The sequence below is a fragment of the Myotis daubentonii genome, chromosome 3 (assembly GCF_963259705.1).
Source record: "Myotis daubentonii chromosome 3, mMyoDau2.1, whole genome shotgun sequence".
In the NCBI taxonomy this organism is placed as follows: domain Eukaryota; kingdom Metazoa; phylum Chordata; class Mammalia; order Chiroptera; family Vespertilionidae; genus Myotis; species Myotis daubentonii.
This window is the reverse complement of record NC_081842.1, coordinates 200,162,601-200,188,037: the sequence shown is the minus strand read 5'-3', so window position 1 is coordinate 200,188,037 and position 25,437 is coordinate 200,162,601. Positions and strand designations below refer to the sequence as shown.

General features: G+C 54.5%; 1 protein-coding gene across 1 annotated transcript; it reads left to right on the top strand.

Moving 5' to 3' along the window:
- The first annotated feature begins 1,648 nt into the window (after positions 1-1,648).
- SERINC2 (serine incorporator 2) lies at positions 1,649-21,444 on the top strand. The gene is made up of 10 exons (XM_059690429.1): positions 1,649-1,771; positions 11,176-11,337; positions 12,567-12,757; positions 13,183-13,262; positions 13,731-13,868; positions 14,824-14,993; positions 16,632-16,722; positions 17,050-17,191; positions 19,786-19,992; positions 20,900-21,444. The coding sequence occupies exons 1-10, from the start codon at positions 1,733-1,735 to the stop codon at positions 21,033-21,035; spliced, it is 1,356 nt and encodes a 451-aa protein (XP_059546412.1). The 5' UTR covers positions 1,649-1,732; the 3' UTR covers positions 21,036-21,444.
- Positions 21,445-25,437: the final 3,993 nt, after the last annotated feature.

Genomic DNA, 25,437 nt, shown 5'->3' with positions numbered 1-25,437 from the left:
GTCCTGTCAGAGGTGAATCAGACAGTCCCTGGGCCGCTCAGCGTCTCCTAAGGGCCTGGGACTCGGGAAGGACTGAACATATTATTGGACCAAAAGAGGGGGGGGCTGGACATTGTCACCCCCACTTTCCAAGACAGGCAGTGAGGTGTCTGGGACAGGCCTTGGGCTTGAGATCAAGGCCAGGTGGGGTGGTCTTCTAGCTCTGCCCTTCTGAGCGGTGTGACCTTGAGCCACAATGACAACAACCGCATAGGCACAGGCAATGGTTATCTCGCGCTCAGTTTGCACATAGGACGCCACTTGACTTCTTTGAGTCTCAGTTTCCTCATCTGTACATCGGGGTGAGGTGAGGAGTGAATCTACTTCCAGGGTTATCGTGGGGCTTGAATGGCACCATGGAGGCGAAAGAGCTCCCAGCTTTGTGGTAACTCGCGTTATTTGTGAGGACAACACGGAGGCTCATGTTGTAGAAACACAGGGAAGTTGGACCATTCATTCCTCACAGGACCAGGCAGAGGTGTGGGGGGAGGGGATGGTTCTCTTCACAGAGAGGATATGGGATGTGAACACGGCTTCAAAGGGCAGAAACTGGGGTGAGGAGGAAGAGGACTTTCGCAGAGAAGGACACGGCATGGGCACCAGCATGGAGGAGGGAGAGTGAAGGGAATATTTGTGGGGCCCTGGCCCGTGAATCACCCAGGGATGCAGTCAGGCGGCATCTTTAGCCCTGGGGCCATCTGTGCGGCTCTCGATTTCCTTTCCTAACATGATCCTGTCTAGTGTTGAGTGAGGAGAGGGCTGGGGGGTGAACCTGGAGTAATTACAGAGCCCGTTTCTGTGTCCCTTCCACCTACCTCTTTGGGACTGGACAGTCTGCCAGGAATGTGACCCCCGACCCCCCCCCCCCCCACACACACACCCTCTCTGACCTCCCTAGCTGAACAGGGTGGCTCTGGGGGCCTGTTGGCGTGTGGCGTCAAGGGCTCAGTAGAGATTGAGGGACAGGTGGCTAGAGGGAAGGGCAGCTGACAGGGTGCAAGGCCAGGGTCTTAGATGAGACAGGGAGCGCACATCTGTCAAGCATCTAGCATGGGTTGTAACAGCCCCGTGAGGTAGGCGTCCTAACTTCACAGATGGAAAAAGTGAGGCTCGGAGAGGTGACGTGACTTGTCTGTTTCTCTATTCGATCACTCATCCTTCCACACCTATGTACTGGGCTGGGAGGCTCTGTGCCAAGCGCGGAGGAATCAGGGGTGACCACCTCTTGGCCTCTGACCCCTGCAGGGGGCCAGTGCTGTGAGGTCACACTGTGGCCTCGCCCGGATTTGAACCCAGGTCTCAGTATTTCCAAATCCTCGCTTGGGACCAGGACACGAGCTCCCGCCTGAGCCCGGTCCGGTTGCCAGGCTCGCGCAGCCGCGGGAGGCACCGCTCCACCCACTCCCCCCCCTCCCCCCCCCCCCCCCCCCCCCCGGGTTCCGCCGCGCGCACCTGCCAAGGTGAGTCCCGGGAGGCTGGAGCGCACCGGCACCGGAAAACCGTGAGCAGCTTTGCCAGGTGGGGCGGGGCGGGGCCGGGGCGGGACCATTGGGCGCGGGGCGGGGCCAGACCCGGGCACCCGGAGCCCGAGCGGATCCCGAGCGGATCCCGAGCGGATCCCGAGCGGATCCCGCGGCCCGCGCCCCTCCGCGCCCCTCCGCGCCCCGCGCCCCGACCCGCCGCCGCCGCCGTCATGGGCGCCTGCCTGGGCGCCTGCTCCCTGCTCAGCTGCGTGAGTCCCACCCCAGCGCCCGGGCGCGCCGCCTGCTCACTCTTGTTCGGTTTTCTCCCTCCGAACAGTTTCTTCATGTGCCTTCCTCCAAACTTGTCTCTCTGGGTCCGCACCCCGCCTCCGCGCCCCGGGCCCCGGGTCACTCGGTTTCCCTCCCCCCACTCCCGCCCCAGCCCTGGCCCCGGGCGACGGAGACAGCTGCAGTCCCGGCCTCGGGTTACCGCGGGGGAGGGGTGGGGCGCGCCGGGGCGGGGGAGGGAGTGCTCTCCGCCGGCCCCTCCCGGGAGCTGGGGAGACTGAGGCTCGGGCTGGGGTGGGGGTGGGTGTTGCGGCCCCGCCGCGCCCGGCTTGGAGACGTCCTCCAGGCGCGCGTTTCGTGGTCTGTCTCCCGGACGCTCCGACTCTTTGTGAGGCCTGCCCGGCCCCCGGCCCTCTCTGCCCTGGGTCCTCTGTCCCTTTGCCATCTCTCCCTCAGTCTGTCCGCCCCCGCCCGTCGGCCTCCGTTTGTTCATTAGTATTTATCAGCTGTCTGTCTCGGTCCGTTCGTTTGTCCGACTGTCTTTGTCCGTCTGTGGCTTCTCCATCTGTCATTGTCTACAGTTCAGGGTCTGTCCGTCTGTCCGCCCGTCCAATGTGTCCTTGTCTCCGCACATTCAGTCTGGCTCAGGCTAACTCCTGGCACTTCTCCAAGGAGCCCCAGACCCGCCCCTCTGGGCCCCCGGGCAGAGTGGGGAGTGGGCAGGAAGCCCCTGTCTGCCTTTCTAAGACACTGGGAGAGGTCTGTGCTGTTGCCTCCCCCGGCGCAACTCTGGGCTAGAAGACCCAAGAACTGAGGGAGGGGAGGGTGTGTGTGTGGGGTGGGATGGGGTTGGGGGGAAGGAGTACCCGGTCGCCTGGGCTCAGGGCCTGGGAGCCAGCCCGCCTCAGTTTTGGGGCTGCAGCCAGCACAGGGGAGGAGCTTCAGCCAGACCCCAGCTGAGAGGCCCCTGCCCCTTTTCCTTTTCCTAGCTCCCTCCTCTTTTCCTTTTCCCCTCATTAAATCCGAGGTTCATTCAGGCATGCCCCTCCCCCTCTGCCCCACACAAAGAGGAGCAGAGAGGAAGGGGGGGGGGGGGGCGGTGAGGGGTCTGGTGGCAGCCGAATCTCAGGACTTGCCTTCCTTTGTCCCAGATGTGTGTGTGCGTGCGCGCATGTGTGTGCATGTGTGTGCGTTAGGATGGGGGTGGAGGGGCCGGAGCTGGAGGATCTAGAGATTTACTTTATGGCCATGTTTTTGAGAATGATAGCTGTCCCATGGTCCCTGGACAGTCTCTTGTCCTCTCTGGGCCTCCGTTTCCCCATCTGTGAAGTGCGCGCCTGTGCACACACAGGAGGAGGACTCTAGAGCTGGTCCCTGAAATCCCTCCCCGACTTAAGAAATCAAGGTTTGGGCTGGGTCTCTGGCCAGGAAGAGTTTGCTTCCTGATGGGGGGGGGGAGCGTTTCCTAGGAGTTGAGCAGGTTTCCATCTGGCTGGGGGTAGGGATGTTGAGGGGAGATTTGCCAATCTCCTGTGCCTTTCTCTCCTAAGGCTGTTGGAAAGATGCAAAGCGCCCCACCCAATCCTGGCGTTTAGTGCGTGCTCAAAATGGGAGCTCTGGTTACTATCATCTTGGAAAGGTGGGTGGAGATTTCCTCTGGAGCTGAGTGCTGGTCCTGAGTCATGGAATTCTACTGTGCTGAGACCGGAGGGCACCTGACAGGCTCCTCCAGAGGAAAATGGAGCACAGAGTGGATAGCTGACTTGCCTAAGGTTGCACAGTGAAAGGATGGGGAACTGCAGGGAGGATTAAAGTCTGTTTTGTGATCCAGACTTCTTCTCATGTCCTAGCTGCCTGAGGGACAGGGCTGCCCAGGTGGACTAGAGAGTGTCACTTAGTGAGCATCAGATATCTGCAAGCAACCGCCTTTCAGTGGCCCCCCTTGGTGGTTATGACCTCTGACATTTACTGCGCACCTACTGCGTGCCAGGCACTGTGCTGAACTGCTCACTCATGCCATTTCATTGGTTTCCCCTCAGCCCTGCGACAAAGTTATTCTGTTTGGCAAATAAGGATACCAACAGCAGCTACCATTTACCACATCCTACCCTAGGCCCAGCACTCACTGCCCAAAGCTGTCCGGTGGTGGCACAGGCCCAGCACTATAGTGAGCACTTGATATACTTTCTTTCTCTTCTTCCTTTCTTTCTTCCTTCCTTCCTTCCTTCCTTCCTTCCTTCCTTCCTTCCTTCCTTCCTTCCCTTCCTTCCTTCCTTCCTTCCTTCCTTCCTTCCTTCCTTCCTTCCTTCCTTCCTTCCTCCTTCCTTCCTTCCTTCCTTCCTTCCTTCCTTCCTTCCTTCCTTCCTTCCTTCCTTCCTTCCTTCCTTCCTTCCTTCCTTCCTTCCTTCCTTCCTTCCTTCCTTCCTTCCTTCCTTCCTTCCTTCCTTCCTTCCTTCCTTCCTTCCTTCCTTCCTTCCTTCCTTCCTTCCTTCCTTCCTTCCTTCTTCTTTCTTTCTTTCTTTCTTTCTTTCTTTCTTTCTTTCTTTCTTTCTTTCTTTCTTTCTTTCTTTCTTTCTTTCTGTGTTTTATTGATTTTAGAGAGAGGGAAGAAGGAGAGAGAGAGAGAGAGAGAGAGAGAGAGAGAGAGAGAGAGAGAGAGAGAAACATCAGTGTGAGAGAGAAACACCGATAGGTTGCCTCCCCTACCTGCCCTGACAAGGGATCAAATCTGCAACCTAGCTAAGCGCCCTGACTGGGAATGGAACTGATAACTTTTTGGTGCATGAGATGACACCCAACCAACTGGGCCACACCAGCCAGGGCTGATACATGTCCTTTCATGTAATACTCACAATGATCCCAGTGAGGCAGTTCACATCATTCCCATTTCACTGAGGAGGAAACTGGATCAGAGAGGGAAGATGAATCCAGAGAACGGACACCGAGGAAGAGTCAGATTCTAGTATTCTCATTGTGTGCTTTAGCCAATATTTATTCCTTCTGACAATACCACTCATTGATTGACATCATTAGGGTTGTATTTGTTAGATATCTATTTTAATATCTATCCTGATTCTTAAGGTAAATTACCAGCTCGTTGAAGACAAAAAGCATTAAAATAGTAAAGTTTACGCTGCGTCTGTTCTGCCCACGGTATTACATTGTGCAGTGGTTACTACTGGAACCAGTAACAACCTGTTTCCATGGAGATTTGCCCAAGAGCAGCGAAGTTCCCACATCCTTAGTGGGACGGGTTGGTGGGGAAGACTTCTCTGCCCTTCCATCGTGAAGCGTTTGCAGCTGCCCCTCATGGTTCTCTCTCGGCTGGAGCTGAGTCCTGGCCTGCAGGAAGCGAGATGGGCCCACAGAGGGTGGGAACCGCCGGGCAAGCCAGCGCACGATAGATGGGTGGTGAGCAAATATGTGTTTAGGGAGCGCCTTCTATGTGCGAGGGCGTGGGAAAGGCCTTTGGGTCAGACTGGTTGGATTGAGATCCTGGCTTGGCCTCTTCTCAGCTGCTGGACCGTGGGCAGTCACTTCCTCTCTCTCCTTGTCGGTAAAGTGGGAGAACAGTGGTACCTGCCTCTCACACTTTGTATTAATGGGACTGAGGTAAACAGGCCGACACCTTCAGCACGAAGCTGGCTTGTAATGGCCACTCTGTGTAAACACCCCAGGCTGGTAACTTGCTTTAGGCCACATGCAAGGAAGTGGTGAGGCGGGTAGAACCCAGGGCTGTCTGACCATAGGGCCTGGGCTCTGAGCCACTTTCCTATCCTGCCCAGGAGCCCATTTTATGAATGAAGAAACTGAGTCCCCTGGAGAGGAAAAGAGACTTGTCTAAGGTCATTCTGCAAGCTGGTGGCAGAGCCCTCTGTTCTCAGCACTGCACGGGGGGTGGGGGGGTGGGGGGGTGGGGTGGGGGGGAGTAATTGTGCTTGAGTAGTTTGGGGCTGACCTCTCCTCCCTGTGTTCTGTCTAGTTCTAGGCTGGCTCATTCACATCTCCTTGCTGGGGCCATTTTTTAATCTAATTATGGTAAAATAGATAATGTAAGTTTTACTATTTAATACTGTTTTAGTCTTCAAGGAGTTTGTCATTTATTTTAAAAAACATGATACGCCGAAACCGGGTTGGCTCAGTGGATAGAGCGTCGGCCTGCGGGCTGAAGGGTCCCAGGTTCGATTCCGGTCAAGGGCATGTACCTGGGTTGCGGGCATATCCCCAGTGGGAGATGTGCAGGAGGCAGCTGATCGATGTTTCTCTCTCATCGATGTTTCTAACTCTCTATCTCTCTCCCTTCCTCTCTGTCAAAAGTCAATAAAATATATTTAAAAAAACAAAAAAAATCAAAACAAAACAAAAAAAAACATGATACGTATTAAAATGGGCATTTGCTAAATACAAGCCTAATGGTATCAATGAGTGGCATTGTCAGGAGTAAATATTATTGGCTAACGCACACAGTGGGAATTCTAGAGGCCGACTTTTCCTTGGTCTCAGTTCTCTGCATTATTGAGAACCACCCCCGACTCTCTCCCTCTGTTCCCAAAGACACTGCATTCCACTCCCTTGATCTGTCTTCCACTCTGTGGCCAAGTGACAGCTCTAAAGTGCAAATCTGGCCCTAGCCAGTTTGGCCCAGTGGATATCGTGTTGGCCCGTGGGCCAAGGGGCCCCGGGTTCAATTCTGATCAATGGCAAGGTGGCACGTATCTGGATTGCAGGCTCAATCCCTGGCCCTGATCGGGGCACAGGTGGGAGGCAACCAATCCATGTGTTTCTCTCTGTTTCTCTCCCTCCCTTCCACTCTCTCTAAAAATCAAAGGAAAAATATCCTCAGGTGAGGATTAACCACAACACCAACAAAAACAAACCCCAAAACTAAATTGCAAATCTGATGTTGATCTGTTCTTTAGCAATGGTTCCCCTTTGCCTGCAGGATACAACCCAGACTCCTGGGCATGGCCTGCGGGACCCTGGCCATCACCTCTGTCACCATTTTAGCTTCTTTTATTGCCCAGCTACCCTGAAAACACAGCGTTCCTCTTAGCTTTGCACATGTTATTTCCTGTGTAGGAATACCCTCTCCTTCCTCACTTAGCTGACTTACTACTGTTCCTTGAAAACTCTGTCCCCTCCCCCCCCCTTTTTTTTTTTACTATAGTAAAATATACATAACGTGAAATGTACCATTTTAACCATACAGTTCAGTGACATTAAGTACCCTTCACATAGTGCAAGCATCACCACCATCCATCTTCAGAACTTTTTCATGTTCCCCCAAACTGAAACCCCTTACCCATTAAACACTAATTCCTCACTCCCCTACCCCCAGTTCCCGGTAAGCACCATCCTACTTTCTGTCTCTATGCATTTGACTTCTCTGGGTACCTCATATGAGTGGGATCCTATGTGTTTATATTTTTGGGTTGGCTTACTTGACTTAGCATAATGTCCTTAAGGTTCATCCATGTTGAAACATGTATGAGAATTCTATTCCTTTTAAAGGCTGAATAATGTTCCATTGTATGTGTCTACCACATTCAACAGTCGAAGGGTTGCTTCCGCCTTTTGGCTGTTGTGAGTAATGCTGCTATGAACATGGGTGTACAGATATCTGTCCGAGTCCCTGCTCTCAGTTCTTTGAATAATACCCAGAAGTGGGGGGACCAGTTTGTTTTAAACCAAACAGCTTTCAACTGTGGCCCCCGCCCTCTGCTACCTACTCTACCCACCCACTGCCCCAGGAATGGCTCTAAGAATCTATGTCCCTGGCTCTAGCGACAGCCGGGAGAGTGTGAATGCCTTGGTGACAGCCTCTTTCCGCCATGCCAAACCACTGACAGCTCCAGGGCTGTCTAGCTTGCCTGGGGAGGTAGTGAGCTCCTTGTCAGTGACAGTGTGCAAGCAGCAGGGGATATAGCCAGCTGCCTTACTGGTGATTCTGCATCAGAGGCTGGATTGGTTGAATGCCAAGCAACCTCCAACTGGAAGACTCTAAGACCAGGGCTTCATATTCTCCACTCAGAGAACCTGCCTGGTGCTAAGGCTGCCTTTGCCTTGAGCGCGCTTGGTGGGGGTGGGAGCTGTAATCTTCATGGGGGAAGTTTTATAGTCGCCTGGGCCTCTCACATTGCATCATAACCCTTAGCCCAGGCTGCTCTGCGGCCTAGTGACTTTCATCTTTCCTGTCTCTATAACGTCCATGCAGTAAGTGGGCCACCACTGGCCCCTGGGCATTGAGGTCATTTGCAATCTCTCCAGATTCTGATAACCTCATAAAACCTAAAGCTTTGCGCCTATTTTATCCCCCCCCCTTAATTAAACATTTTTATTTTTAAATAATAAAACCAACTTTATTGAGGTGTAATTTAATTATATTTAGTTACATGGACCCATTTAAGTAGCACCTCCCCATCTGCTCCCTTTAGCAGAGATGGCCAGCCCTCTTAGGGAGTGCCATGACGCAATGCTGAGCACTTATTTTCAATTTCCCCCTGTTATTTTCCTGGCATGAACAAGTGCCACAGTGGACTTCCGAGTGTGCGGGGGTGGGCGTCTGCCCTTCCTCCCTCTGCTGGTACTTCTGTAGGAAGAGGTTCTTGTAGGAGAGATCCCCACAGGGGGCAGGACTGTCAGAGAGCATGAATGTTTCAAGACTGCTTCTGAAGCAGCTGGGGGGCAGAATGGGGCGGGGGTTTGCAGCTGGCGTGAATTTTTCTCTCCTGACTTGGTCTCTCTGGCCACTGCTGGCTCAGGGAATCCTGAGGTTTCAGGTGTCAGTTACACCTGGATTTTGATCTCCAAAAAACAGTGAATTGAAAGGCCAGGCTCCCTAACTGCATTGGGGCGGCTTTTCTTACATCTCAAATGTTTTAGGTTGAAATGGCAACAAGACGGAGCCGGGCCCTGCCCTGGGCACTTGGGCACCGGTTCCTGAGGTCAGTTGGTGCTGACCTCCCTTGGTTTTCTCTGGCACCGGCGGGATTGTGGTCATCACTGGAGCCTTTTGAAATGACGCCAGGCTGCCGTCATACAATCATACGTTTGGGAGTCCTTGGTGCAGATAAACCTGAGCCGAATCCCAGCTCCTGAGCTCACTTGCTCTGCGACCTTGGTCTTGTTTCCTCTCTGAGGCTCTGTTTCCCCATTTACACGTACATTATAGTGTCGGTGGGTTTAGTGTGGATACGATGCTTCCCACAGTGCCTGGGACTGAGGGAGAATTCACTCTTCATCAGGGGAAGCTGGCACTACTATGACTTGAAGCTCAGCACTGCTGTCCACCTACTGTATGACTTCTGTCAAGTTTTTTTTTTTTTTTTAAAATAGTTTATTGATTTCAGAGAGGAAGGGAGAAGGAGAGAGAGAGAGAGAGAGAGAAACATCAGTGGCAAGAGAGAATCATTAATTGGCTGCCTCCTGCACTCCTCCTACTGGGGATCAAGCCCGCAACCCGGGCATGTGTTCTTGACCAGAATCGAACCCGGGACCCGGCAGTCCACAGGCCGACACTCTACCCACTGAGCCAAACCAGCGAGGGCATGTTTTTTAACTTCTCTGAGCACAGTTTCCTCATGTGTAAACGGGAACTAATAGCCAGCTTTGTCTGGTGGCCAGAATGCTCTTGTGGTTGGTTTACAAAACATTTTCCTGGCACCTGCTTGCCTCCTGAAACCCAAAAGGCGGCCACGGATAGGAGCCAGGGCTTGAAGTGGGGGCTGTGGGATACAACTCCCAAGCTGTGGGCTGAGCGAACTGTTATGCTTTGGACATGAGGGAGAATTCACTCTGCAAGCATTTCCTTTAGCATTCCTGCCCTTGGCTTTGCAGGTGGGAGTTGGGTGAGAAGGAGCAGCTCAAGTCTAGGGGAGGTGCGGGGGGGCAGACGGGAAGGCAGGGCACTTCAAGCAGAGCGTGCCTTACGCCCAGGACCAGTCCAGAGATTGGGGTGCCGGGTCGCAGAGGAGCAAGGTCCCCTTTTAGCCTGTTCTCCACAAAACCGATCATTCAGCATAAGGCTGTTCCAGTCCCTCCTGGCTTCAAACCCCTGAGTGGATGCCCACTGCTGCCCAGCCCTGCCATCCTCATCGACCTCACCACTCACCGCTCGCTGCCTGTCACGAAGCTTTGGGCACAAGGTCCTTCTTTTCGTTCCTCCGTTGCCCAGCTCCTGCCTGCCCCAGAGCCACCCCGGGCTCTGTTCCCTGGAGCAGTCTTCTTCTCCGTGGTCAGGAGACATTGTCACTTCTTCAGGGAAGTGACGCGCCACCCCCAACTAAACTAGGCCCCCATCTGTCACTGAGGGCAGCACGCATGTTTTCTTCTTAGCACTCACGGGGTAATGATCTGTTGAGTGTCTTTCCTGCCCTTGGGAACTCCACGCAGGCGGGGCTCTGCCTTTCTGGACTCTCAAGTGCCTGGCTGAGGAGCTGGGGCTGTTGGGAAGACAAACTTCCGCAGAAGCTCGGCAGGTGGGCCCGGCTCCCGGAGGGCTGAGGCTCTTTGGGGCCCCGCCTGTGACTGGCGTGGCATCACCAGCCCCTGAACGGTTTCCGTCAGCCCCAGAGTAGGAACTCCCGGCTACTCACAGGTCTTCATTCCATTCATTCAGCAGGTGTTTACCATGTGCTTGCTGTTTCCTGAGGTCTTCATATGTGCCTGGTGCTACCCCAGAACCATTGCATTCTTTCCCCAGATGGTCACTGAGCTCCTACTATGTGCCAGGCACTGTTCGCTTCCTGGGAAAACCACAGTGAGCAAAAAAGACAGAAATTCCTGCCGTGGGGGAGCGTGCCTGCTAGACCTGGGAGGCAGACAAACATATGTAAACTCTGAACCTTCACAGATGGTAGTAAGTCCTATGGAGGAAAGTGAAACAAGGAAAGGAAACTTCTATCTCATTCTGACAACTGCCCTGTGAGAAGTAGGTGCCCTCTGATTCCGGTTTTGTAGAAGAGGACACTGCAGTTCAGAGAGGTTGAATGAGTTGTATAAGGTCACAGAGCTAATCAGTGATGGAGCTAGACTTCTGGATTTTTAAGCATTTATTTTTTTACTACTCTGCCTCCCCCCAAGTAAGACACAGTGTGGCACAACCCTCTCTCTCCGAAGCCACGGTAGCACCTGAGGTTTGAATCCGGGTTCTTTTCCTTGCTGGCGGTGTGACCCTGTGTGGCCCGGCCTCTTCCAAGCGTGGTTTCCTCAGCCTCCCCCTCAGGCTTGGAAGTTACGTGGGATCACACTGGCCTGGGGTTGTACAGGCGGGCTCGGTGCAGATCTGGAGGCATCGAAGGGGCAGTGGTGGGTGCCGCGTGCTTGGGCATGGCGGGGGGGGGGGAGGGGAGGCAGAGATAAGGGTGCTGTCCTGTCCTCCCTGCAGGCCTCCTGCCTCTGTGGCTCTGCCCCCTGCATCCTGTGTGGCTGCTGCCCCTCCAGCCGCAACTCCACCATCAGCCGCCTCATCTTCACGTTCTTCCTCTTCCTGGGGGTGCTGGTGTCCCTCATCATGCTGAGCCCTGGTGTGGAGAGCCAGCTCCACAAGGTGAGCAGCCCGGGGAGGGGGAGGGTCTGGGTGTGCCCAGGGAGCAGCCTGGGGGGCCTGCTGCTCAGGGACCAGGCTTGGGGTCCCAGCTGACCAAGAAGAGGTGGGCAGGTGTGTCCCGGGCGGTTGTTCAAGTGGGAAGGAGGGTTTGAGCCTCACCTGGTATAATTGGTTCTCGTAAGCCACGGTCTCCTGGGAAAATCATATTAATCATTATTGCCCCTAAGACTCTGGCCCCAGCAAGCTCTCCCCTCTTTAATGTGCAAGCCCAGTGTGGGGGTCCCAACTCTCCCCTTCATCCAAGTGTTTCGTGGCCCGGCATGCACCCGGTGGGACACTTAGGCCAGTGGTGTGACACGTTAGTGGGTACACAGGCATGAATCCCGGGGGAGCGGGAAATGCAGCCTCAGAGCCACCTCAGAGACGCCAGTCCTGCAGGAGACGGCCTCAGAGTCGCGGTTTCCAGAAGAACCTCAGGGAATCTGGTGTAGGTGGTGGGTGGAAGGCATCTTGGGAAATCCTGCCTTAGACAGCACCATGCGTTCCTGAGGCCGTGGGCAGGATGACAGGGGAATGAACAGAGTAACAAGACGTAACTAGACCGTCTGTGTGTGTGGGAGGGTACGCCTAGGACTTCAGCCCCAGGCGCGGGTAGCTATGGGGATGGAGTGGCAGGCTCAGCTCCTGTCCCGGCCCCACCCCTGCTGGGAGGGCCTCCTCCTGGCCCCACCCCTGCTGGGAGAACCTCCTCCTGGCCCCGCCCCTGCTGGGAAGGCCTCCTCCTGGCCCCGCCCCTGCTGGGAGGGCCTCCTCCTGGCCCCGCCCCTGCTGGGAAGGCCTCCTCCTGGCCCCGCCCCTGCTGGGAGGGCCTCCTCCTGGCCCCGCCCCTGCTGGGAGGGCCTCCTCCTGGCCCCGCCCCTGCTGGGAAGGCCTCCTCCTGGCCCCGCCCCTGCTGGGAGGGCCTCCTCCTGGCCCCGCCCCTGCTGGGAGGGCCTCCTCCTGGCCCCGCCCCTGCTGGGAGGGCCTCCTCCTGGCCCCGCCCCTGCTGGGAAGGCCTCCTCCTGGCCCCACCCCTGCTGGGAGGGCCTCCTCCTGGCCCCACCCCTGCTGGGAGTTCCTCCTCTTCCTCCTGGCCCTTCCCCTGCTGGGAGGGCCTCCTCAGGGCAGGCCTTGGCAGAATCAGGCCCAGGGAGGATGGGGCCGTCAAGCGGCAATGTCTGTCCCCACAGCTGCCATGGGTGTGTGATGAGGGGCCCGGGACCACCGTCATCCTGCAGAGCCATATCGATTGTGGCTCCCTGCTCGGCCACCGTGCCGTCTACCGCATGTGCTTCGCTACAGCAGCCTTTTTCTTCCTCTTCACCTTGCTCATGATCTACGTGCGCAGCAGCCAGGACCCCCGGGCTGCCTTCCAGAACGGGTGAGTGCTGGGGGTCCCCCTGCACCCCGTCCGGTCCCTCCCGCAGTGGCGCCCCCTCCCCTGCCTGTCTCCAGATATCTCCAGACCCTACAGCACAGAAGGCAGCTCATTTAGTGTGTTCTGTTTCTCAGATGAGGAAATTAAGCTCAGAAAGCGCAGCAACATGCTAAGGCCACACAGCATTTAGTGACGCAGATGGGGCCAGAACTGGGGTGACTGACCACCCTTACCCCTACTTGGCCCTTCCCTCTGCCCCTTGGGGCTTTTTCTAGGGCCAGGACAGATTTCCTGTGCCCATCAGACCATGAGAAAGCCCCTCTTCACCTCTCCCAGTACCTGTTTTGCGGGGGGGGAGCTCCTGGGGGTCAGCCCTGTTCCTCTAACCCTGCTCCACTGTCCTGTCTGTCCTAATCCCCACCCCATAGGTTCTGGTTCTTTAAGTTCCTGATCTTTGTGGGCATCACCGTGGGTGCCTTCTACATCCCCGATGGCTCCTTCTCTGACAGTAAGCTTCTTGGTGGGGAGGGTTGGAGGCCACCAGGAGGGGCGTGGGGTCCCCAGTGGGAGGAGCGCTGGTGGGGCTGCTCTGTGTCCTGGCACACAGACCACAGGCTGCTGACTGGGGCCTCGGCTCCTAGTCAGGAGACAGCGCTCTGGTCCGTGGTCATATGGCCTTTGGGCAACTTTGGGGAGAGGGGGACAGAGGTACCTGCCCAACGTTGACCCGTGCCCTGCCACACTGTCTCGGTGCATGGCTGGGGGCTCTCTGAGAGCAGGGCCTTTGCTTTTTCTCAGTGTGCCAGTGCAGGGCTTGGCACAAATGATTGTTGAATGAATAAATGTGTGTGAGGGGGAGCGCACGGGACTGTGCCTGCCCCAGGAATCCCAGGGAGCCGGGTGCGTCAGGGGCCCTGGCACCCAGGCTTCTGCCCAGGGCCAGACTGGCTCACCTCACTCCCCTCTCCCCATCCAGTCTGGTTCTACTTCGGCGTCGTGGGCTCCTTCCTCTTCATCCTCATCCAGCTGGTGCTGCTCATCGACTTTGCACACTCCTGGAATCAGCAGTGGCTGGGCAAGGCCGAGGAGTGCGACTCCCGCGCCTGGTACGCAGGTCAGTGCCAAGGCCGGCCTCTGGGGGGAATCCAGGGGTCTCTGAAGCTTGATAAGTGCCTGGAGGGCATCTCGAGCAGCCCCTGCCTTGGTGCAGGAATTGGACTGTGCAAGGCAGAGGGTGGGAAGGGTGTGTGTGTGGGCAGCCGATTCCAGGGCAACTTCAGCAGATCAGAGGGGAGAGGAACTGGGGAGGCCTCGGAGGGTCTAGTTCAGTGGTTCCTGAGGAAGGGGCCGTGCACAGCCAGCCTCGACCGAACTTCAAGCGACACTTGGTCTTTGAAACCCAGTGGCAGAAAGGGTCCCAGTTCACTGAGGCGCCGGTTTGGTTTTCAGGCCTCTCTGAACTTGCTGTCTCTCTGGCAGCCAGAGCAGGCGTCAGCAGATCCCACACATACAGTTCACTTAAAAAAAAAGTTTTTACTGATTTCAGAAAGGAAGGGAGAGAGCGAGAGAGATAGATCATGAAAGAGAGTAACCGATTGGCTGCCTCCTGCACGCTCCCCACTGGGGACTGAGCCCGCAACCTGGGCATGTGCCCTGACCAGGAATGGAACCGTGACCTCCTGGTTCATGGGTCGATGCTCAGCCACTGAACCACACTGGCTGGACCTAGTTCACTTTTTAAATAATCATTTTGTATTCATTGTACTTATTTATTTTATTATTATTATTTTAAAAAAATCTTTATTGTTGAGAGTATTACAGATGTCCCCTTTATCCCCCTCCCCATTCATTGTCTTTATTTTTATGATTATTTATGGAAAGTGAATCATTTTAGCTAGGATGGGGCCAAAACTCACCAAGGTGTTGGTGAATGATGGAAGTTTAAGAGGCTTCCTAATGACCATTGTCATTCCTTGGATGACGAAGTGGAGGCTGGCTCAACAAGGCCCCTGGAGGGAGTGGGGGGTCCCTGTGCCTCCTGACCCCCTGCTTGCTGCCCTCCTGCCCAGGCCTCTTCTTCTTCACCTTCCTCTTCTACTCGCTGTCTATTGTGGCCGTGGCCCTGCTCTTCGTTTACTACACCGAGCCCGATGCCTGCTACGAGGGCAAGGTCTTCATCAGCCTCAACCTCACCCTCTGTATCTGCATCTCCATCATCTCCGTCCTGCCCAAGGTCCAGGTGAGCTTGCCAGGCTCTGCCTGGCCGGAAACCAGGTCCGCTGGTGTGTGGGAGGTCTTGTGGGAACCTTGGCATCCTGGGCAGGGCTGGTGGTCACAGAGCCTTGGGCTAAGAGTGGGGGCTCCCCAGTCAGCTTCCCTGGGTTAGAGTCTTGGCTCTCACATCTACATTTCAGGGGTCTTTGGGAAAGTGCCTTCACCTCTCTGTGCCTCTCTCTTCTCAAATATAAAACGAGGATAATAATACCTACTATTTGGAGGATTGAGATCATATTTGTGAACATGTAGAACAGTGCCTGGCATATAGACAAACACCAGGCACTGGCTAGTGTGATCATTATTGGTGCTGCCATTTTTTAAATGTAAATTGGGAGGACATCCCTGAGCAATGATTCTTAGGCACCTCAAGAAGTAGTGTTAGGAGGTGCAGTTCCAGTTTCTAATCCCAGACCGTCTGGGATAATGAATGGGGGTTCCCAAGTAATTGTTTGCTCTTCAGAAAAAAAAGCCTCCTGAGTCCAGTGGTACTTCCCAATTTGGGACCTCAGGGGATCCACCAGGGGATTCAAAGGTAGCTTAGGCAGTTTTTAAGGGTCTTTAGCAGAACGTTTGGGAACTTTCTGGTCAGAGCCTCCATTTCCCATTGACAGAACTAAAGCCCAGAGAGGGTGATGCCTCTGTCCCAGGTCACACAGCAATCACTTTCATGCAGCAAACACCTCTCGAGCACTCACTGTGTATCAGGCGCCCATCTGGATGTTGGGGATACGGCTGTGAGGCAGAGGAGGAAGAATAATTATAATAGCGAACAGTTAATGCCATCGATCATGTCATTTAGTCCTTGTACCATCACTGTCCCCACTTTACAGATGAAGAAACAGGCTTAGAGGAATAAAGAGACTTGCCTGAGGTCACATGGCTATAAGGGGTGAAGCTGGGATTTGAACCCAGGCAGACTGGCTCTAGAGCCTGTGCTGTTAGTTACAGAGTTTAGATGCATATTTTCAGGCGTGTGTGTGGTGAAGGGTGGGAAAGAATAAGCAATAGTCCAGGCAAAGTAAGGTCGTTCTGGATGAGTGCTATGAGGGAAGTAAAAGGGTAGCAGGTTCAAAGGTAGGCAGGGCCAAGGTTGCTGTAGGCAGGATTTTCAGGGCCTTGTTGCGGGTCCTGTTTGAGCTGAGGCCTGAAAGCTAAAGAGGGGCGGCCCGTGCAGAGATCCGGGAAGGGAGATGTCAGGGAGAAGGCACAGGGAGTACAAAGGCCCTGAGGCGGGAGAGGGCTCAGCACGTTCCACAGGCAGCGAGGAGGCCACAGTGGCTGGGGTGTAGTCAGCAGGAAGGAGCATGGGAGGGGGATCGGGTGGCGGTGAAGGTGGGACCGACCAGGGAGGGCTTTGATTCACAGTGTGCAGGGACGCCAGGCTTGAGGGGTTCTCAGCAGGGGAGCAAGGGTGTCATCTGTTAGGAGAAAGAATTAGGACTCCGCCTTTGGGTGGGCTAGGTAAGTGGTGGGTGGCTTGGGTGGTGTGGGGTGGATGGCCCTAGGGTGGTGAGGGTTTCTGAGGTTCCCTGGTGGAGGGTGAGTGGGGGCGGGGTGTCCCCAGGTCTGGCAGGGCTCACTGATGAGCTGCTCTTTCCAGGACGCCCAGCCCAACTCGGGCCTGCTGCAGGCCTCGGCCGTCACGCTCTACACCATGTTCGTCACCTGGTTGGCTCTGTCCAATGTCCCCGGTGAGTATGGGCCTGGGTTTGAGGAGGCCTGGTTTTGTTCTTAGGCTCGTAATGGCCCTCTGGGGGGCTGGGGACCCTTCCAGGTGACAGGGACATCCCAGCCCCAGCCCAGTCTGAGGCTTCGCCTTTCAGGAAAGTGGGAGGACCCCATCTGCTCCTGGAGCTGTTTGTGGTTTTGTCTGCTAAGTGCTCTCTGACGCTGGGACTTGGACGATGGGTTCCGTGTCTGTCTGTCCATTTGGGTTGGCTCTCTGCCCATCCTCAGGGCTAACTGGCTCCTCAGACCTGGGCTGCATGGGCTGAGGGTGACCATGCTCCGATCCCCAGACCAGAAATGCAACCCCCACCTGCTGACATGGTTGGACAATGAGACGATCCTGGCAGGCCCTGAGGGCTATGTGACCCAGTGGTGGGACGCGCCGAGCATCGTGGGTCTCATCGTCTTCATCCTGTGCACCTTGTTCATCAGGTATGGCAGGGGTCTGGGTTCTGGGGAGGGACCATGATGGGGGGGCCCAGAGCTGGAAGAGACGGGGGGATGTGGGAGCCGAGACACCAGGCTGGAGGCAGCATGTCCAGCCCTTGCACTGTGCTGGTGGGCACAGTGTGACTGGCAGCCGAGGCGGGGCTGAACCCTGCCTCCTGGCCCCAGGCCCTCTCCTACACACTGGGCTGCTGTGTGCCAGCTCAGTTGGTTGCAGGCAACTGTGGGGTCAGGGAAAGAGCCTGGACTGGAGCCAGTGGGTCCAGGCTCTGTCACTCACCTGCTGTGGCCTTGGGGTAAGTGGCTTTCCCTTTCTGAGCTTCCGGCTCCTCCTCAGTAAAAGGATATGATAACCTCTAATGCCCAGGGTGGCTGGGACCCCACAGTCTGACTGAGAGGGAGCAGCTCCTACTTACGATCACATGACAACATTTTTTAAAGGGGCATCTTAGCCAGTGCTTACCGGTGTGAACTCTGGAGCCAGGACGGCCTGCGTTGGAGCCGGGCACGGGCGCTAATTAGCAGTGTGATTTTGGAAGAGTCACTTAACCTTTCTGGGCCTCAGTTTCCTTATCTGGAAAATAGAAATAGAAATAGCACCTTCCTCAGTAGATTGTTGTAGGGCTATAGGTGAGATAATATGTATCGGGCACTTGGAAAAGAACTTGGCAAGTCATAGGCACCAAATAAATGTTTGCTATTATTACAAATAACTTGGAACATTTGCACAGCTGGGTGGCTGTTTTGTATGTGTCACTAGATGGTGAGCTCAAGTATAACTGTGTTTACACGGAATCTGGCAGACTCAGTGTTGGCTCTGGGGCCCAGCGTTCTCCAGGCACCACTTCCTTTGCCTGCCCTTTCCTCCCTGGAGGCCACCTCTGGCCACACCTCCTCCAGGCCCCGGGTAGTACTTTCTGAGGCTGTTTCACAATGCCCTCTTTCAGACATTTTCTCCAAGTCAAGTTTGGGCAGTTTACAAACATCTCTCGTCTTTGTCACCTCATTTGATTCCTTTTCTCATCTGGAAAGGCCCCTGTCAGGTCCATTTTAGAGGAAACTGAGACTCAGTGTTGGGCAGCCACTTGTCTGAGGCTATGAGCACACAGTGGCGGTGGGGCTTGAGCACACGCCCTCCCCAGCCCATCCGGCACCTGGCTTCCTCAGGCTTCTCACACGCATACCTCCCTGGCCTGAGGTCACTGGGCAGCACCTCTGAGAACCATGGGAGCTGTGTTCTTAGCTCTTAAAACACAGGAAGTGCCTGGCCAGCGTGGCTCAGCTGTTGAGCTGCGACCTATGAACCAGGAGGTCAGGGTTTGATTCCTAGTCAAGGCACATGCCCAGGTTGTGGGCTCGACGCCCATTAAAGAGGCATGCAGGAGGCAGCCGATCAGTGATTCTCTCATCATTGATGTTTCTATTTCTCCTTTCCTCTCTGAAATCAATAAAGATTTTATATATATATTTATTTATTTTAAAGCATGAATTAAAAAGAAAACACACACAGGAAGCAAAGAAGCATAAGCAGCCAGGAAGCAGGGACCATGATGGCTTTCACCCCAGCTAGACACCCCCCCCCCATGTGTGCTTATATGTGCAGTTTGTGTGGAGCGGGGGGCAGCTGAAGCTCAGCAAGGGGTGACCTCAGTTTGAGGTGTGGCTGGAATCCAGTCCTTTCGCTTTTTTTCCAAAATACCACTGGATTTTCAAAATTGTCTATGAGTCTCAGACTATTACTGTTAAAAACATCAAGACCTCATTATAGAAAAGCAGTGACCAAAATATCATTACTATTATTATTTTAAAAATTATAAACATGAAGAAAGGGGAGGTAATTGGTAAAGCCACTTACCTAAACTAATAGAAGGAAAACAAACTTAATAGCAAGTGGGCATGGTTAATTATTAACATTATTAATAAATGTAGAACCTGGTATGATGCTTTGCAGCATTAAGTACTCAATACATGTTAAGGGAAATGGCAACTGAACCACCAGAATAATAGAGGCAGTTTATTTCTTTATATTGTACCAGGCACAGTGCTAGGGACTTTACAACATTATTTCATTCAATCTTCCCAACAACCCTGTAAGGGAGGTACTGCTGTCCCTGATTTTTAAAAAAATATATTTTATTGATTTTTCACAGAGAGGAAGGGAGAGGGATAGAGAGTTAGAAACATCAATGAGAGAGAAACATCCATCAACTGCTTCCTGCACACCTCCTACTGGGGATGTGCCTGCAACCAAGATACATGCCCTTAGCCAGAATTAAACCTGGGACCTTTCAGTCCGCAGGCCGACGCTCTATCTACTGAGTCAAACCAGTTAGGGCTGTCCCTGATTTTATAGACAAGGAATCAGAGGCTCAGAGAGGGGTGCCTTGCCCAAGTTCATACAGGGGGTGGGAGTAGGGTTGAGAATCAAAGCAGTTTGTTAACTCCTGGTCCCAGGACCTAAGCACCAGATCCCGGGTCCTCAAGGCTCTGGGACCATCATGTCCATTGTTATGACCAGTGCCATGGTGCATGAGGCCCCCTGGCACTGCCCACCTGCCCACCTCCTCCCTCCCCTGCAGTGTGCGCTCCTCGAACCACCGGCAGGTGAACAGTCTGATGCGGACGGAGGAGTGCCCGCCCATACTGGAGGGCACGCAGGAGAACCAGGTGGCAGGCCGGGCCTTTGACAATGAGCAGGACGGCGTCACCTACAGCTACTCCTTCTTCCACTTCTGCCTGGTGCTCGCCTCCCTGCACATCATGATGACGCTCACCAATTGGTACAGGTGCGTGCAGCCTGGCCGGGCATGGACAGAGCCCTCGGAGCCTGGCCACACATCTCCCCTCCTCGGGCCCCTCACTGAGGTTTAGGAAAACCTGCTCAAGACTTGGGCATGGAGGCATCTCTCCAGGACCCTCCATGGAGCCTGCCCCATCCATGACCCAGTTTCCCTGCCAGTGCCTTAAACTGCTCAGCTCCAGGCACCTCCACTGAAAAGTGGAGATCACAGGAGGTGGGCTGGGCCTGTGCAGCGAAGACTGGGCTTACAGATCGGGTGTGGTAATTTGGATTATGGAGTCAGATCTAGGACTCATGGTTGGAGGGTTAGGATTAGGCTGTAGATGTCAGAATCGAAGTCACAGGGTTAAGAATAGGAGTAATTTAGGAGTAATGAAGTCAAGAGTTGGGATTGGGGCCATATAAAGTCACAAATTTGGTCATTTGATTAAAATTGGGGTTAGGGGGCCAGAAAGACAAGTCAAGGAGCTAAGATAAGAGTAACAATGCCAGGGGCCAGGACTGTGGTCACAGGGCCCAGGGTCAGAATTGAAGTCAGATATCAAAACTGTGGTCATAAAATCAGGGGTCGGGGTGGGGGGTGGTTATAGGATTGAGGGTCAGCGTCAAGGTTAGAGGTCAGGACTAAGGCCTGGAGCTCCAGGAGCCAGGTCACTGTATTAGTCTAGGACTGAGGTCAAGATTGGAACGGAGGTCAGGATTCGGTCTGTGGTCCAAGGTTCGAGCTGTGTCTGGAGACTTAAGACCAAGTGTCAAAAATACCAGAGAAGGGGACTCGAGTTACAGAATAAGAGTCAAAGTTGAAGTCAGGAGTCCCAGCTGGGTCATAAGGTCAGGCCAGGACTGAGGTCATAAGACGAGGCCAGGCTCACTGGCATGATGGTGTGTTCCAGACCCGGTGAGACCCGGAAGATGGTCAGCACCTGGACCGCCGTGTGGGTGAAGATCTGTGCCAGCTGGGCCGGGCTGCTGCTCTACCTGTGGACCCTGGTGGCCCCCCTCCTCCTGCCCAGCCGGGACTTCAGCTGAGACAGCCCCTCAGCCTGCCCACCTGGTGCCAGGCGGACCCTGCCCCGCTGCCAGCACTTGCCCCTGAGCTGAGTGCCTTACTCTCAGTGCCTCCAGGGATGAGGAGCTCAGGCTCACACCTCTGCTACCCCAGACCATGGGACTTCCTCTCCCTTCCCCCCGTCCCTCATCACCCAGACTCACCTTCTTGGGGGAAAAAGGGCCCTTTGTTCCCAGGCTCCCAAGGAGAGGGACCTGAGGAGAGAAATGCCCAGAGCTGCCCAGAGGGCGGGAGCATGCGCTATGATGGGATGCCCAGCACTGAGGTGTTGGTATTCCTGACCACACCCCCCGGGCGCCCCGTCACCCTCCTCGACTCCGTGCCTTACAGAGTCTCTAAGACTTTGCCCAATAAAGAAGCCAGAGTGTGTGCCTCCCATATTCTCTGCCCCCTCACCCTCAGTGCAGTGCCCATCCCATCTGGGGTCAGGGTGGGGGCAGGGGATGGAAGGTCAGGGCTGAGGGACCAGACCAAGAAGGGCCAGGCAGAAGGGCCTGGGCTGTGTTCTCGGGGTCACGGGGAGCCTGGGGGTGGGGGCTATAGAGGAAGGAGGGGCTTTGAACACAGAGACTCTCGGGGTCAGGAAACAGGCCTGGAGCAGTGCCCACATGAGGAGGCGTGGTGAGCCAGAATCAGGGTGGAGCAGGGGCCGTGGGAGGTGGCTGAGAGGGCTGTCTTCAGGGCCTTACCAGTGTCTGTCCTGAGGTTCTGCCACCTCTGACCTGCCTCCAGGTCATCACCATCTCCCCTTCCTGCCATAGTCTAGACCAGCGGTTGCCAACTGGTGGTCCGTGACGTCTGAAAGGTTGGTGACCGCTGGTCTAGACACCTGCTCTGGGCCAGGTGCCATGGGGAATGAGGAAGAGCATGCTTGGGAGTGGCCGGGATCCTGCTGAACCTCCAAGGCCACGGTGGATGCCCCTGACCCCTGTGTGACTCAAGGTCAATTGTACTAATAAGCTCACTATAGGGATGAAAGCTCCTTGCTCCAGGCACAGAACCATTCAACAAACATTGGCTCCTGTTATCATTTTTCTCCCACCTCCTGTCATTCACACACACACACACACACACACACACACACACACACACACCGCAGTTGAAAATCCGTATACATAGATTCCCAACCGTGGATTAAAAACATACATAGAGAAAGAAAGAAACTTATAAGAGAAAAGAAAGATGGAACCTCTGAGTCCTCAGTCTTCTCTGGCTCCCAGTCTAAATAAGGGTCCCCATTTCTCTAAGTGAACTCTCTATTTCCCCACATAGCCTTTATTACTGTACTAGAGGCCCGGTGCGCAAAATTTGTGCAGGGGGGGGGGGGAAGGGGGAGGTGTCCCTCAGCCCGGCCTGCAACCTCTTGAAATCCGGGACCCCTCAGGGGATGTCCGACTGCCGGTTTAGGCCCAATCCTGCTGCAGATTGGGCCTAAACTGGCAGTCAGACATCCCTCTTGCAATACAGGACTGCTGGCCCCTAACCACTCGCCTGCCTGCCTGATTGCCCCTAACTGACTCTGCCTGCCTGCCTGATTGCCACTAATCGCCTCTGCCTCCCAGCCTGATCGCCCCTAATCACCTCTGCCTGATTGCCCCTAAGCACTCTGCCTGGTTGCCCCTAACTGCTCACCTGCCTGCCTGATCGCCCCTAACTGCTCACCTGCCTGCCTGATCACCCCTAACCACTTGCTGGGGGGGAGGCCAGCCAGGGTGAGGGGCTGTGGTTGTTCTGGTTTCTGGTCATTCTGGTCTTTCCACCATTTCAGTCGCTGGGCTTTTATTATCATATCCATGTGTGTGCTCATCACTGTATTGTCTGACTATCCCTAAGAGCAACGAAGACGAGAACTTCCCCGTATTAATAGTATATCATTTCCCCAGGGCTTAGAACAGCCCGATACAAAGACGGTGCTCCCTAAGGGGTGAGTGGAGAGGCTGACTGACCACCGGAATGAATATTAGTTGATTCTGGAGCAGTCACGGGAAAGCCCAGGGCTGGAGAGTTTACAGCAGAGGACGAGGGGGAGGAGGCCTGGGCTGGAATCCAGAGGCCCGGGTTCTGTTACTGAATGTGCAGGGTCAGAGGAAAACGGTGAGAACAGGTGGGGCGAAGAGCGCGGGAGAGTGGCGGGGGCAGGGAGCTGCATGGAGAGGCCTGCAGCAGGAGGACAGGGGGGTGAAGTGGCAGAGGCGGGAAGGCCCAGGTATGAATTCAGAGGTCACAGACTAGAGGCCCCAAGGCTTGTCTGCTTTGGCCTTCCCTGTGTTTAAAACAAGAACCTCACAAAGAGAGTGGTGCCTTGCCATGGAACACATCCTCCACCCACTCCAGTTCCCACGCTCCTCCTCAGCATCCACTCGCTGCTCCATCGCTTAAGTGACTCACCTGAGTCACCCAGGAAGACATCTGAGCTTGCAGCCCTGATGTAGGGTCAGGTAGGCTGCGTTCTGAGCACGAAGAGGCCTGGGACCTGCCCACCATCCTCTGAAAGGCCTCAAGGGCTGTGAGCTTGGTCTGCCTCAGCCTTTCTCTGGTCTGTTTCCCAAGGAGTCCCAGGGTGGTGAGTCCTGGCTTGGGAGAGTGGCAGGGCTTTGCGGGGGGGGGGGGGGGGGGGGCTAAGTATCCGGTGGTGGCCAGATCCTGAACCTGGAGCCTGGCAGGCCTGGTTCCCTTCCTGACTCCTCCACTTGCCCACCTCTCTGACCTTCAGCTTCCTTACCTGTGAAGGGATGATGAGTCCCTGCTGCACAGGGTTTGGGATAAGCCTTGTTTGACTTTGGCTCTGAGCCATTCTGGAAAGCCCGCTCATGTACTCATTTGTTCAACGTGCCAGGGTGCAAGAGTTTAGCCAGGTGTACAGTTCATTTTTATTTTATTTTTAAAATCCTCACCCGAGGATGTTTTTCCATTGTTTTTTAGATAGAGTGGAAGAGAGGGAAAGACAGAAAGAAATATTGATGTGAGAGGAACATATCAATTGGTTGCCTCCTGCACGGGCCCTGACCAGGGCCTGGACCAGGGAGGAGCCTGCAACTGAGGTATGTGCCCTTGACCGGAATCGAACCCAGCACCCTTCGGTCTGCAGGCCGACACTCTATCCACTGAGCCAAACCAGCGAGGGCCCAAGTGTATAATTTAGAGGGAACAGAGTTCATAAGAGAACCCTCACTTCGGACACCAGCTGCAAGGTCAGAGGTTTCCAGAACCACCCTTACACTCTGCTAGTCACTAGAAGAACTCACGGAGCTCACTGAATGCTATTGCACCCACAGTTAACCGTTCATTACAGGGAAAGAACAGAGATTAAAGTCAGCCAAGGGAAGATGTACACAGTGGCGTCTGGAGAAGCATTAGAGGCTGCGCCTTCATTGCCCTCTCTGTGAAGTCAGGATGCATTCATTTCCTTGCAGCCGTCAGCAGCGACCCGCATGGAGCACCACCAAGGGCAGCTCACCTGAGCCTCAGTGTTCAGAGTTCTGATTGGGCCTCCATTAGGTCGGCATGATTGATGGATCAACGATTGGTTGATTTCAGCCTCTAGTTCAGCTAATACCATGTGACCCAACCCTCCCTCCCCCAAGTCACGTGGTGGTTCTTTCTGGTGTGGCCACCCCTCTCCCTAAATCACATTGTTCCTACCTGGATTCCTTGCCAGGAGCTGAGGGCAAAGGGTAGACCTCTCTCTGGCAAGATTAAATTTGTTTTCCCCCCCAGCTTTATTGATATATAATTGATGCACAATGTGTAAATTTCAGGTTTACAATCTGTTGATGTGACACATTTATAAATTGCAAAATGATTACTACCATAGTTTAGCTACCACCTCCATCGCATCACATGCTTACCTTTTTTGTGTGTGGAGAGAACATTTAACATCTCTCTTAGCAACATTCAAGGATATGACACAATATTATTAGCTATAATCACTATGTTGTACATTAGATTTTCAGCCTTGTTAATCGTTTTGTTAATCCTTACCCGAGGACATTTTTCCATTGATTTTTAGAGAGTGGAAGGGAGAGGGAGAGACAGAGAAAAACATTGAAGTGAGAGAGACACATCCTTTGGTTGCCTCCTGCACACACCCCGACCCGGGCCGGGCCGGAGAACCTACATCCAAGATACGTGCCCTTGACCAAAATCAAACCCAGGACCCTTCAGTCTGCAGGCTGATGCTCTATCCACTGAGCCAAAACTGCTATCCTGCCTCCTATAGTTAAAAGCATGGGTTTGGGTTCAAATATAATGGGTTCAATTCTGGGCTCAGCCACTTATGGGCGGTGTGACCTTGGCTTGGTCAGGGATCCTTGCTGAGCCTCAATTTCCTTATTGACCACAGTTAGGATGTCCCTGCAGTGC